This window comes from Amaranthus tricolor, chromosome 1 (genome assembly GCF_026212465.1).
Source record: "Amaranthus tricolor cultivar Red isolate AtriRed21 chromosome 1, ASM2621246v1, whole genome shotgun sequence".
Classification (NCBI taxonomy): domain Eukaryota; kingdom Viridiplantae; phylum Streptophyta; class Magnoliopsida; order Caryophyllales; family Amaranthaceae; genus Amaranthus; species Amaranthus tricolor.
In genome coordinates this window covers 44,131,481-44,146,502 of record NC_080047.1, presented here as the reverse complement: position 1 = coordinate 44,146,502, position 15,022 = coordinate 44,131,481, and the positions used below count along the sequence as shown (strand labels likewise).

The following is a 15,022-nucleotide window of genomic DNA, read 5'->3' as shown; positions in this document are numbered from 1 at the left end:
TTTCGTCATATCAAATTTTTATAATTTTTAGTTAAGAATTGTTTAAGATATAAGTGATTAAAATTACGCATTGAATTGCGTAAAAATTAATATGTAGCAAGTATAATAGAATGGAGGAAGTATAAATTTATATACCTCCTTAAGTTGATAGAAGATTTGCTATGTGAGTCTATTGACTTGAATTCAAACCTCCTTAAGTACATTTTTTTAAATATTATCGATATCATTTAATTTTATTTGTAAATAAAATATAAGCCTACATTTTAAATGGCCTAAGTCCACTCTTCAAAAAAGCCTACTAGAAAGTCTCTCTATATATACCTCTTACGAGGTAATAAAGGAAGGATGGAAGAAAATAAAATAAACGGACATTTGCTTTCACATAGCAAAATGTTGTACTTTCTCTCTCTAAACTAATAATATTACTATACATTCATAGTAGCTCAAAGTGGGTACTAACTTGGACGTCGAAGGCACTGCCTCTGGGACCGTCCCGAGGTTGTTGGTGTTTATTTTGCAGAAATTCCATGGTTCTCCGGCCAACCACCGTTCTACCACTACAACCACCCAAAGGTACTCATTCATTTGATTGTTTCCTATTTTTAACCGAAACAAATTTTATTCTAAATTTGCCTCTTTCTACGGTGTCGCTGAGAAGTAGTGATTCATCGTCGATATGAAGTCTATTTTTAACCGGAACAAATTTTATTTTAGGGCATGCTTGGATTGAGGGTAAATATTTGAGGGGTAAAAAAAGTCAAAGCAAGAAAATAAAGTTGATAAATAAAAAATTAGTGAGTTGTAGAGGTGGAAAAATGGTTGCAAAGTAATAAAAAATAAAGGAAACTCTTAATTTTATGGGGTAAATATTTATCCTAGGGGAGGATGGGGGAATATATTACCTTCATAATAGGAGAAATTAACTTCTTTTTCCTTCATTATTTTTATTTCATGCTCATTTTACCTTATTCACAACTATCTCGACTACTTCAAATGCATCTCTATTTGCTTTTAATTTATTAGTTTGACTTTATTTCCCCCTTAAATATTTACGCCCAATCCAAGCATGCCCTTAGATTTGCCTCTTTCTACGGAACAAATGCTGATGATAAAACTGGCCATTAGATGTACAAATTTAGCAGATGCTGAATATTAACTAAAAGAAACATTGGCCATTTGTAGCAATAACAATAATAATGATATTAATTTTAATTAAATCAATTACGATAAGCCTTGATCCCGATAATATGGGTAGATAATATAAACCAAAACAAATAAGCATGGGAAATCGCTGCTAACACGATAGCGAAATTTGTTGACAACAAAAGGCGAATGAATTTACACACTTCATATTTCAAGAAGGATATCCATAATCACCATAGATAGGCTAAATAGGTAGTTCCAGCAATGAAACATAAGCAGATCCCAATATATACACTTCTATTAAAGTGTTCAACAGTTTAAGTACTGTGAAGAAACATTCTATGGTAGTAGCAAATACCTACAAAAGAATGCAAAAGATTAAGTAATGTGAAGGAAATTTTAATGAGAAGAGTGAAGTGACGCCCGCAAGGCCCAATCACAGAAACACGAAGAAATTAAGAAAATTTCTCTCGAAATGAGTAAAGCATAATCGAACGTACCAAACAAAGGTCTACACATATTTGATCAGTGCCAGTACGACAAGGATGAGAAACACAATCAAGACAACCAGTAGTAACAAGCACGTACAACCTCCCTTGGTGCGTTTATTGAAAATCGCCAATTTCTTTTGAATACGCTGCACAATGACCCATAACAATGAATAAGGACTGAGGAAATATAAATAAATTTACACAAAATCACAAAATGAAGTTGTAAATCGTTTATTTATCATGTGGAGAAAAATGAAACCTTGAACACAAATTCTTGTGTGAGACGGTCTCACCGTAAGACATTCTCCATACATAGGCTGAATAACTCAACTAATACAATTATTTAGCATATGGGCTCCTTGTTCTGAGTTCTTCTTATCGAGAGACAGTCTCTTACAAGAGTAGCTCAACCTTGAAAGAGAAAAAATAGAAAAAATAGTCGTAATCCTAAACCCCCAGGCCCCAAGAGAGTATGTCCCAGTATCTTGCCTTACATTCACAACCAGTAATCACAATTCACAATCTTGACTAGTTTCAGTGGTTAGACCCTACTATATGAAGTTAATAGATATTGCATATCACAGGTAAACAAGCACACTCATTTAGTCGTTTTCAACAATCATTGAAGCACTGTTTGTGATAAGACAAAAACTTTTTCAAGTGCTATCTCAATTACCAGGAGATGGGAAAGAAAAACTGTAGAGCACGAAGCAGACTTGAAAATAGTAGACTTAAGTGTTTGACAAAAGCAGAATATACAATGGTAACCCAAAAGGCATACAACAATTAAAGTAGAGACAAGGTATTAACCTGCAAGCGAGAATTTGTAGACTCCACGTGATCATCCAAGGTATCCTACATCAAAATTTTGAAAGTGCTTATGACCTCGTAGATTGGGTCTAGGTACTCTTTTCTTTATCATGCATCAATAAGTAAAATAAGAATGATCATATTTACACCATAACCCCCCTCCCCTCCCAAATAAAAAATAAAAAATTCTGATACACTACCAGGAGCCTTGTGTGGAGGTTGAGCTCTTCATTGACTGCTAATGCTATGTGTTTTGTACTTATTACTGTCTCCTCTAATTGCTCAAGGCCCTCGTCTTGTTCTGCTTAGACATCAAGTAAACAAGAAAAGAAAATGACACTTAGCAATGTGCCTAAAGGAAAGACCATAAAATTCAAACATGTAAGCTTCTTTCCATACCTCTCATAATCTGACGTTGAAAGCCTACAATCCCTTGGTTGTCCATGTTAGATGCTCTCTTCATTACATCGTCTGACTTCAAATCTGGACCTAACAACCGATCCCTGTAAGCAGCACTGTGCGAATTGAGAGTGTTTGCCATATGATTAACCTTGGATTTCAAATTTGTCAGCAAGTCATTTCGTCTGTTTATCTCTTTCCCTGTTCTGAATCAACATGTATAGAATCAGCAATGCATGACACCCAAGAAATCCATAAAGTAAAAAAGAAAGGGGATAATATATATTTGATAAAAAAAGAGTAAAACAAATCATAAGGTTAACAACAGATATCACAGTCTCATTTTTAAATATACTAGTCTAATTTTCCACCAACATTAGGTTAAGGACAAAAAGATAAAACAATGTAACTATATCAAATGCTATCCCTTTGTCTCTTTTTACCTGTATCCATTGGACCAAAATACTCTTTTTCCTTTTTAGAAAAATTAATAAGGGTTATCCTAGTTCAGTAGAATAAGTCAATGTCTTCTGCCAAATGCTATTGCCTTTGCAATTTGCAGCCTTCATGAACTATGCCTACTATCATAAACATCATCAGCATTCCTTCATCGAATGTGTAACTAATTCAGAGCAATTAAAAAAAAGGCCATAGAAATATTCAATCCTAAGAGCAATGCTTATTCACCCATTACTGTTACATCGGGAACAAATAACAATATCTGCTCAGAATACATATTACTCTTTTAAGTAACCAAGCAAAATCACATATAGGTTAGATATGCTGATATGCAGCCACAAAAAAGAAAATCATATTCAATTTATGCAATTGTAAACTCACCTTAACCATGCAGTTAAGAAAGAAGGTTTTGCCCAAATCTGAACAATAGTCATAGTAAGGATCAAAAGCTACTCTATTTTCAATTCAAGCCCAAAATTTATGAAAGCTACTTGAATCATAATTGTTGAATATTGAATAAGTTAAATGTTCCCAAGTCAAGCATTTCAATCCCAAATAAAAAAACCATCTTGGAAAAATAATTTGCGGATCAAGTAGTCAGGTCCTAATCCTATAGCTAGAACACAAAACTACGATAGACCTCTGTCCCTTTTACATTGCTCCTGACAGTCATATTTCTCCTCCCAAGGAAACACTATCAAGAGCAAAATAAGAGTGACAGAGTTAGTTCACTATATAACAAAAGCCAAAACCACTCCATCTATTTTCACACTACTCAAATTGAGGGCAGTTCCGTCGTGCTTAATCTCTTGCTTTTTGAGAAATTTCCCTGAAGTGCTGTAATGTAGGGGATGCATGGAGTTTTGTTCAGTACATGACCCCAATGTTTCAGCTAGTAAATCACTCAGACATCAATCTTAACAGATAGGAACTCATGGGAGTCGGAAGAATATGCTTAATCAGTTTGTATCTCACCATACAAAAGTAACTCGTGATAAAAAGGAAGAAAGAGTCGATGCCTAAATTCATGCACATAACCTCACATATAGAAGCAGGGCGAGGAATATGCAGATCACAAAAATGTTTTCAAAACCATTATACCATTCTTGGCTCTTTTACCTCCGTGATATCTGCAGCCAACTTCGTCTTTTTCATTAAAAAAATTCCAATTTTGAGTTTAAGGTAAATTTGAAACTTGGAGAGTAATTTGTTAAAGCATATTGATATGAAAATATGAAACTAAATCCCAAATTTGGACTTTCACGACTCTTTCAACGTTAACTTTAATGCATATCACTATGACAAGTTTAATGGTATAAGCACTGGCGGACCATGGACCTAGGATTTAAGGATGAGGTTGTGCATCTTAATTGATTATGTACTACAACGTCCACAAAATATACTCGACTTATGTCATAAAGTATTTAAGTACTTAATAGCAAAAACGGTAACAAAAATATCAATTACATCTTAGTGGAAGAGTATAGCTGGCATTAATTGTCACAAACAATTCTTTATTCTACAACTCTTATACTTTTGAAGTGGGGTTGCATATTATGCAAAGTGCAAACCCCTGCTTATATATAATACACTAGGTCCGCACTTGGGTATAAGCTTCGCATAAGACCAAAAACAAGATACATAGTCTTATCATTGTAGTTTCAAATATATGAGGAATTGATAGGCTACCAATTCACCTTATAACAAAAAGAAACCTAATTATGAGGAGAAACATTCATCATAGAAATGTAATCACACATAACCTCTAGAAAAATTTTATACAGTCATGATTCATGATAAACAGTTAAACACAAAACACTACAATTATGAATACCAGGGAAGAACATGTAGTCGCTTAGCATAAAAACAGGTAATTTACATTTAGATACTTACATAGCTCGCAAGCTTGGAAGCTTCGCTAAAACTGACTCCAAATTCTCGAGTTTGTTATTTAATATGGTGATCTTTCTTCGGGTAGCAGAAAAATGACGCTGTGTCTGTGTTCCAGTTGCTGGTAAAGCACTAGCTTCTGATACCATACTATTTATATCATCAGCAAGCTTTGATGCTTCATTATACTCCCGCATCCATGACTCAGAAGGAGATGTCATTTCGTCTGAAAATAATCAAAACTGACTTCAAAATAAAATGGCAACCCAACACCTAAGAAGAAAAAATATAAATGATTTCCAAAAAATTACACATCACCGTCTTACGTAGCTGAAAGAACATCATAATTCAACAACAAATATCAAAATATAGTGTGATGGCAATCACAATTCGAACATCAAACTGTAACTTTTCAGCTCAATCCAAATTCAAAACTAATAACCAAAATTGACTTCAGTATTCAAAAGTCCATAAAACTAATCCCTGCAACGAGAAACTCAAAGCAGAGCTCAAAAATTACTATAATTAAACACAAAACAGTAGAATTAATCCAACGATTTCGCATAAACCCTAAATCTTCACTGATCAAGAAAATTTCTCAGAATCTTAAATATTTCTAATAATTCCACATATGTTCATCGATTTTCCTACAACCAATGCACAATTCACTTAAAATCACCAATTTTACTACCATTGAAGTTGATATAAATAGCAAAATCAAATAAGATACAACATAAATAATTGAGCACTACAGTTGACGAACAAAACTGAATAGTTTACTCGAAATTTGGCAATAATTTAACAATTTGGAAAAGGAAAACAACATCAGAAGCAATTAAGAAAAATATAATACCTGAATTTGGAGATGGAGTTAGCGCTAGATGGGGTTTTCGATCAAAATTTGGAAGAAGCAGAAAAAAAGGGAGGAGAGAGAATGAGACCGTGTGGGGAACGGTGGAGTGGAAAGGGCGCAAATTGGCAAGGGAAGATTAAGGAATGAGGAGGAGAAAAGTTGTTGGTTTTGGTTGTCGTGTGTCAATATAACGACATTATTAAAAGGAGAGAAAAAATGTTAAAAATAAATTAATTTTTCTTAATTTGCTGAAAATAAATTTAATTTTTAATTATTTTTAAATAAATCTATCTTGATGAAAATAAAATTAACTATTGCTTATTAATAATTATTGGTCACAAAAAAACTTTGAAGATGTTTGTAAACAAATAAATAATAGGTTAGTTTATTTTTAACAAATATATCTAATAAATGGATTTATTTTAAAATACACAATAAGTAAGTTTATTTTCAACGGATCAAGCTAAGTTGATTTATTATTAACAATTTTCCCTTAAAAGAAAATCATTGCTTCGACAACACTTACATGTTTTTTTTTAAAAATATTACTCTATTATTCACTATTATTGTCTCACTTGCTTTTTTTAATATTCATTCGATATTTTTAATTATATTTTATTACTAGTCTATAATAAAAATATAGTTAAAAGAAATTTTATTTGATTCGTTTTGATGTAAATTTTATTAACATTAATATTTTATGATTTTTAATTAAATACCATTTGAAATATTTATATTTGAATATGTGTATATTATAACGTGCAAAAATAAAATACGACTATAACAGTGAATAAGAGTAGCAAAGTCTCCAACTTCTTTCATATAGAATTCATTAAATGATGAAAAATCTTATAAAAGGATATTAGACTTTACAATGTCATATAGATTTAGAGAAAGAAAAAAACGTGTTTGATTTATAAAAGTTGGGGGTAAAATAGGGTTGAATTTGTGGGGCTAAGGTTTGTTTTCAAAGTAAGGAAAGAATATGAAATTTACAACATGACAAATTAGAATATTTAGGCAAAAAATACGCACTCAAACATAATGAGTGTATAACTTAACCAATAAAAACTCAACCTGTAAGAATCACGAAATACATTGAAAAGAAACACTCACTTTACTACGCAATTCTTCAAGTCAAACTTGAGAACGCTTAGTTTTTTGAACTAGAAAATATAAGAGTAACTCGAATAAGTAATTGTAAGTTTCACTCAGACTTAACGGTATTCTTAAATATTATTTCCTATTTTTAGTGAAATGGGAACAAAGGAAAATAACATGAAAAGGAGATAAATACACGATCATTCCAATAATAATAATAATAAAGTTACATAAAAGTTTACATCAAGCACTAAATACTAATTTATGTATAAAAAGAGTATCCATTTCCTCTGATAGACTTAAAGTTTATTCATGGTTGAATACAAACTACTAGTTAATATACATTCCCTTTAGTAAAGATTTGCCCCCTTGTTTACTTCATATCATAAGAGGACTAAAAGACTTGGTCCAAACTAGTGATGTAAAATTCTGATCATCTAAGGCTTTGTTCATAATTTGATTTTTTTTTACTACCTGATAGGAGGAAGTTTAGGTAAAAATTGAATTTAAAACCTTACATGAAAAAGTGATACTTGCTCTCTAATCCAAACAAGACCTTAACCTTCATTAGTTACGTTGTGGCAAATATGATTTCTCTTTGACTAACACCTTGACTCTTGACAAGGTCAAGTTGACAATTTGACCAAGTCAACGTGCTTTTCATGATTTACATTTGTAACACCCCAACTCAACGGACCATCGGTGACTACTCATGGAGACTGTAGACTGGCCCCACAGATCAACACAAGTCTTTCCAGCGTACTTTAGCCTCACTCGTGCGCGCCCGAGAAAGCTTCCTAGGAGGTCACCCATTCTAAGATTGCTCCCCACAAAGCACGCTTAAATGTGGAGTTCTTAGCAAATGAGCTCCTAAAAAGAAGATGCACCTTGTTGATATAAGTAGTCTATCAATCCCTTTTCAAGCTAAATCTGGGGTATTACAACATCGGTACCATAAGTGTAAAATAATTTGTACGATTTGGTTCTATAGGTGTGGTTTTGTTTATTAATATTTGATTTGTATTATAGGTGCATTTATGTTTTTAATGTGTTATTTTAGCTCTTATATATATGGTTTAATTTGTTAATGTACTTTTCGTTTATAAGAATAATGTAGCCTATTAATATATAATTTTTAATTAATCTTTTGATGAAAACATAATATATTTCATGATAGATTGAAAAATCTCAAATTGCACCAAACCTAAGTGTTTCGGTAATGAAACGAGGAAGTGGGATACACTTGAAATACCTGGAGATAAGTAGAAGTGGGATCAAGAGAAGCGACTTATGAGAGGAAGCGACCTGAATTCCTGCAACACAACACGTTAGCCTTGTCCGGGGGGTGATCTCCCGGAAAACCCCTTCGACGCTCAAGTTAGAACGTGGATATGAGAATATGGAGTAAGTGATTACAGAATAAATACAAAAAGATGCAGTGGGTGATATTATTGGAGTGTTGGTATGCTAATGAAGTGGAGTATGAGCAAGGATGCTTAAGAGAGTTATTTTTTAGATCCCTCTTCCTTTCTGATGGTTGTCCCTATTTATAATGTTGAAGGAGGAAGTTACTTCAGAGAGGAGAGGTGGAAGATCATGGGAGTAGTGGGAGTAATGGGAGGTGGACTGGTCATGGGAAGAATGGACAATTATTCACCTTGAAACAAGGAGAGCCAAGCATGATTGAAGAGTGGAAGGTGGTGGGCAGTTATTCTCCTTAAAAGGAGGATGGCCAAAGAAGATAGATGACAGGGAAGTTAAGTATTCTGAAGGTAAAAATCCCATGAGCCCTCCAAGGAGGATGGGAAGTCCAGCAGAAAGCCCATTGACCAAAAGTCAAAGTCAACCCGAAAAGGTCAAAGGGTATTTTAGTAATATGATGCTAATTAATAAATAAATAAAATAATTGAGTAAACAATACCATGACATTTAGCCCCACGCATGAAGGATGATGTGAAAAGAGAGCCACAACGACTGGAAACATCCTCCTTTATGCGGAAAAACAGGTGCCCGTCGGAGCTTGATTTAATGATCGTAGAGAACATTTGAAAGCCCCATGAGGTAAAACATATACCCAACCTGGCGAATCTCCTCATGGATCATGAAAATTGAGCTTGCAAGCTTTGAATCGACAGTTCTTGTACTGAATTCCGAGTTGTAATGAAAAAGATACGACCTTTTTAAGCTTGTCCGGTGAGAACGTATTGAATCTGGGTCAAATAGGCATATGAAGCCGCGGCTTGAAGTATGCCGCGGAGTAGCCCCAGACGTGTTATAACACAACAGCGAAGTAGTGAATGTGGGATCTTGATTCCGCGACATCATGTCTCGGCCCTTGCTTCACTGATATCGCAGAAATCCCCACACTTAAAATGTTTTCAACAAAACACCAAAGGAGGGTCCGACTTATCTACTGTGCGGATTAAATCAACTGTCTGTTTTGAACTGATGCCGCGTAACGCCAAGGGTATTTACGAATCGGATCCCTAGTAATGACGCGGCATAGCATTCTCAAGATATTTCTACACCTATGGTTGAACTATGCTGCGAACTAATAGTTTGCGTCTTCACTCGCGAGTTCAGCACGAGAATCCCTCTTCAACACTTAGAATATTTTGAGAAAGAGAAGGACCACCTGGGGGTCCGACTTATCGACCACACGGATATCTTTGATATTTGTGAAAAGATAAAAATGTTCAGTACTCCGTCAAAGCAGCCCCCTTTATTCTAGCATGATACGGAATGAGCCCCATAACTCGCATCTTCAATCCCACGGACACACATGAGAGGTTCTATACTTAGAATTTTTCACCTGGACTAGGGTCATTTGGGGGTCCGACTTATCGACCACACGGATGAATATGGGAATCAGCCACTTTACTTTTCACCCCTCCTCTTTTATGACGGGGAACCAGCTCGCAGACCCGTGTCTTCAATCATACAGAAATATGGGACTTCTCTCATACTTAGAATTTCTACATCATGACTGAGTGCACCAAGGAGTCCGACTTATTGACCACACGGATTTCCTTCGCCCTTGAGATATTTTCATATTTCCTTCCATCACATTTCACCCGCCGTGTCCATAAGTCGGACGGTTGAATGGGTAATCTCTATACTTAAAATGATTTTCCTTTCTGGAGGTTCAGTTTAGGGTCTGACTTATCGACTCTCCGGACATATTCGAGTGCTAAAAGGACTTGAATAATTATCTGCTCCACCCCTCCCTGGGGGTCTGACTTGTCGACCCACCGGTTGGATGGCTTTGACACTCAAACAAATTTATGACGTTCCTCTCTAATTGGGGGTCCGACTTTTCGACCTTCCGGCTATATTCAAGAATTAACACTTAGAAAAATTTCGCAACATTACCCTTTCAGCTAGGGTCCGACTAATAGACTTCACGGTCATTACTAAACACTTAAGAAAAATCTGTCTTCCCCTTATTGGGAGTCCGACTTATCGACTTCCCAGCTTTCCTCCGGAATTCCACCCTTTCGTTCGAGTGCTCAAGTCCCAAGTGAAGCATTTATTGCTGCAATAAATAGGGTAGTTGGAATAGTTCCATTTCACCTAATCTTCATTAACTCCCTCAAATCTTCAAATTGCAAGAAAGAGAAAGTAGAGAGAAACGCTCGGACAATCTTCATCCCTCCTTCAAACTTCTGACAAATCCTTCGAAGATCTTCAAGGTTTCTGACAGATCTTCATCAAGTTTCTGACAAATCTTCAAATTTCTTTTTAAGGTATTCAAACTTTTCCCAGATTTTTTGAATTTCTTCAAGTTATTCTTCAAACTGTTCTTGAATGTTAGCCTAGAACTTTGAATTTGTTTATGAATTTAGTCTCTATTCTCTACAAGTTTCGACTACTACTTTATTATTAACATGGATGTCGCGACTACTCAAGAGACTATAGCTAACTCAGACACCAACCCTACTAACTTACCGGAAACTCCTTTGATAGTACGTAGGCGTCTTAATAAAAAGGGGTTACCAATAAATGACTCGGATGAAAGTAGTTCGGTGAGAATTACCCCCCATTATGAACCAATAAAAGCTGGGGATGAGTCGTCTGTATCCCCTATATGCCCTCCGGAGATTATGAAAACTGCTCCTTGGGAAGTGAGCATTGCTTTCTTTCCAAATTACTTGCCGCGAATAAATCCTGACCTAGAAGGGTTATTGTATGTAGATATGGAAAACCTTGAAGGATCAGCCGAGTCTTCTGGAAGGGAGAGTGCAGCGCCAGTTCCTCCTCCGTTCTACATTCCAAACGGCGGGCCCCTAAACTACTTCATTGATTTACAGACCAAAAGAGATATAGACAACCGCCGGGAGGCCATCTCTCAAAAATGGGGTTTGAAGGACAATATAAACATTATTACCCCGGGGAATTATGACACCGTTAGGTTTCCTCCCCCACATTGTATAGCTGTATACTTTCCTTCTTTTGAATTAGGGCTCAGATTTCCTCTTCACCCGTTTTTTAGGGAGGTGTTAGAGTTTTTGAACATTTCAGTGCCCGAGTTATACCCAAACGCCTGGGGTTGTATGGTGGCCTTTTTGATCTTATGCAAAGTTTTGGCCGTGCCACCAACACTCACAGCTTTTAGATATATATTCAGAGCCCGCCTATGTAATTCGCAATCATACGGCTGTGGCTGGATTACTTTTACACACCGTCGAGGACTGAAGATAGTCCAAGACCTCCCCGATAACCAGAAGGGGTATAGGACGAAATTTGCATTTTTATATAACTCAGAGGGATGGAATATCAAGACCTCTTTTGATATTAAACCCAACCTCGCGGGTTTTAATAATGGGATCCCGCAGTGTTCTTTTAGTGACGCGGTGATCATTGAATACGCAAAGATGGACGTTCAATTGGGAAGGAAACCAATGAACGTCCAACTTAATTGGATACCCGGTCGCCCTGAGTTGGAGAACGAGAACCTCCTCTCAGCATTCGGCATCAGCTTGGCTATCGATCGGAGTAAGAGTTGCCGGGTTTCTTCCTTCTCTTTCTTATGACATGTTTAACTGTTTCTAACTCGCGGTTTTACAGGGATAGCCAAGGAGAATCTTCGAGCGAAGAGTCCGGAGCTGATGAAGAAATTCAGCGTTCTAAGACTTGCTCAAGGGGCCATCCAGCGACCCGAGGATAAGCCTCTTCCCCTTCCTCCGAAGGTATAACTTCACAAAATTCTTCGTTATGAAAGATTTCTGTTGATTCTTCCTAACTTTTTCTTTTGTAGGACTCGGCGACTGTAGAGAAGGGTCTGGAGGACGTGCCCACAGAGCAAGAGGCTCTCCGACTTCTCGAGGAGAGAAAACAAATTCACATCCCCGATGAATCTGAGAGGGTGATTCCTCCACAGACAAGGGGGGTGAAAAAGAGTGGGAAGAAGAAGAGGAAGCGGGATTCTTCTTCCCACAAGGAGAGCTCGGCCAAGAGGCCCTCTGTGGGTACGATCCCTACGGCCGTACCTCTCCGCATAACGTCGGTTGATGAGGAGGCGTCGCCCCCTTCGGACTCTCCACGGCCAGCTTCGAACAAGGGGAAGGAGAAGGTGGGGGAGTCTTCCGCGGCTCCCTCATCGCAGTTTGCTGAGGTTTATCGTCGTCGGGAAGTTTCCCCTTTTCGACACGAGACACCCTTTCCGGAGTTGGGGCATAAGGGCTTAATTGTTCGTTTTAACAGGGCGACGTCCAACTTAATCAGCAAGGTGGACGTCGACCTACTAGAGTCCATGCCCCCCCGTGATAGGGTGCGTCAGGCACAAGCTTCGGCGGCAGAGGTAATGACTTTTTTATGCTTAGTGGTGTGATTACTTGGTTTCCGGATTTCTTTAGTTGCCGTTCCTTTGCAGGCGTTCATACGGTTGGCTTTTGAGCTCGACGCAAACCGTCAAAGTGCTGCAGACCAAGAAACCATGGCCGCCCTTACCTCCCGCTGTGAGGAGCTGAATGACGAATTATCAAAATTGCGGGAGGACCTGCCGGGCCTAAAAGAGAAACTGGCCAAGTGTTCTGAGCTGAAAGAACGCTTGGTCAGGACCGAACAATGGCGGGAAAGGGCAAGGAAGCAGCTGGACCAGACCGTCGAGAACTTAGATGCTGCTTCCACCAGGTCTGCGAGCCTCGGCCATGAAGTCGGCTTGCTGATGGATACCCATGCCAAGCTCGTTCATCAGAACCAGCAACTTATGCAGCAAGTATTGACTGATTCTGCCCACTTCAAGATGATCCTATCCGCGGCTAAGGTGTATAAACTGTGCTTAACCAGGAAGGCCCGGATAGCTCGAGACTGGCTTCTTTCGGATGAGCCGGAAGCGTCGAAGTTTCTTGGAGATCTGACGGCGGAGATGGTGAGAGCCGGAACCCTGATCAGTGACGAAAAGTATCGTTTGGCTGCCGCAGAGTTGGGCATGGATTTTACCTCCCTTCAGCAAACTGCTGATCAGAAGGGGAGTGAAGCCTTGTCCAACCTTGCTCCTGTCTTGGACGGGGAGTCGGCGGTACTGGTCGACGCTGCTTGGGATGCGGATGAAAAGAGAGCCTGGTCCGAAAGGATGGATGCTGAGGCTGAGAGGGAGGCTTTATGTCTCGACTTGGATCAGCTGGCTCTCTCTTCTCCTCCGGCGTCAGATGTCCCGAAAAACTTGACGCTCTCCAACCTGGAGGTTTTGTGCCTTGATCTATCGAATCTTATTATTGATGAAGGTAGGAACCTCCAGGGCTTGTCCCAAGAGCTGTCCGAGATCGGGGTGGAGCCTTTTAACGTTGAAGATTATGTAAGCTTCACCCCCAGTCTTGAAGAGGGAAGGATCGGATCTCCTCTGCCGCCGGATCAAGACGTTGAGGCTTTTTTGGAGAATGTATAGTCTTGTAGTATTGTAATTTGATTTTTGCAAATATCCAACTCTGTATTCTGAATATTTTGATGTATATATATTCCTGATTATGGAGTTTATTCGTGGTATCCATGCTTTTATTCGTTGAGCCGTGGCTTCTCTCGTCTGAGGCCGCGGAATATTGCTTAATCGTATTAGCAGAGGGCGTGATTTTTCGATGTCACGCGCAGGCGACATCAAGGAGAGTTGTACTTAGAATATTTTCAGCCCTTAGACCCCAGTAAGGGGGTCCGACTTGTCGATGTCCCGGTTGCGGGGTATCTTAGTGGGAGAGTTGGGATTTTTTGAACTCAGGGACCGCAAACTGGGGGTCCGACTTATCGATGTCCTGGTTGGGAAACATCATTTAGAATATTTTGAACTTTAGGGACCCCAAACTGGGGGTCCGACTTATCGATATCCCGGTTGGGAAACATCATTGTAAAAACTTAGAATATTTTGGACTTTAGGGACCCCAAACTGGGGGTCCGACTTATCGATGTTACGAACAGATGTCAAATACTTCAAGTGATTTTTGATCTTGGAACCCTAGCCTAAGGGTTCGACTTATACGTATCACAAGTTCGTTAGTGACAGAATAATTTGATAATGGGACCCCTCTCAGGGGGTCCGTCTTATGGATATTACTGATTTAATAAGATTTGCAAAAGATTTTTACTAAATATTTGCGAACATAAGAGCCGGATAATCTGAAAATAAAAACCTGTTTATTAATGATTGATAAGGATACAAGCGATGATTGGAAGTAATTTTGAATTACAACGCAACTATGTTGCGGAATGACTGATGTTGCGGAATGACTGATGTCGCGGATTGGTACTGATGAGTCTGTCACTGATGAGGCTGTTTATGCTGGTGCTTACCGATTGCCCCTTGCAAATTTTATTAAATGAAGAATTTTTTCAAATGGTCTCCATTCCATGGTCGGGGTAGTTTTTTCCCTTTCATGTCTTCTAGTTC

General features: G+C 38.0%; 1 protein-coding gene across 3 annotated transcripts; it reads right to left on the bottom strand.

Moving 5' to 3' along the window:
• Positions 1 to 1,175: 1,175 nt before the first annotated feature.
• On the bottom strand, positions 1,176 to 6,202 carry LOC130800829 (syntaxin-51-like). Of its 3 annotated transcripts, none has more exons than XM_057664533.1 (7): positions 6,046 to 6,202; positions 5,196 to 5,465; positions 2,844 to 3,049; positions 2,645 to 2,745; positions 2,445 to 2,489; positions 1,644 to 1,780; positions 1,176 to 1,501 (listed from the first exon to the last, which is right to left on the bottom strand). In XM_057664533.1, exons 2-6 carry the CDS (start codon positions 5,411 to 5,413, stop codon positions 1,655 to 1,657), a joined length of 696 nt encoding a protein of 231 aa, XP_057520516.1. In that variant the 5' UTR covers positions 5,414 to 5,465; positions 6,046 to 6,202; the 3' UTR covers positions 1,176 to 1,501; positions 1,644 to 1,654. The 3 variants fall into 3 exon arrangements, with proteins under 3 accessions (XP_057520516.1, XP_057520524.1, XP_057520507.1); XM_057664541.1 differs by having other exon boundaries at positions 5,196 to 5,434; XM_057664524.1 differs by having other exon boundaries at positions 5,196 to 5,418.
• Between the last annotated feature and the right edge of the window lie 8,820 nt (positions 6,203 to 15,022).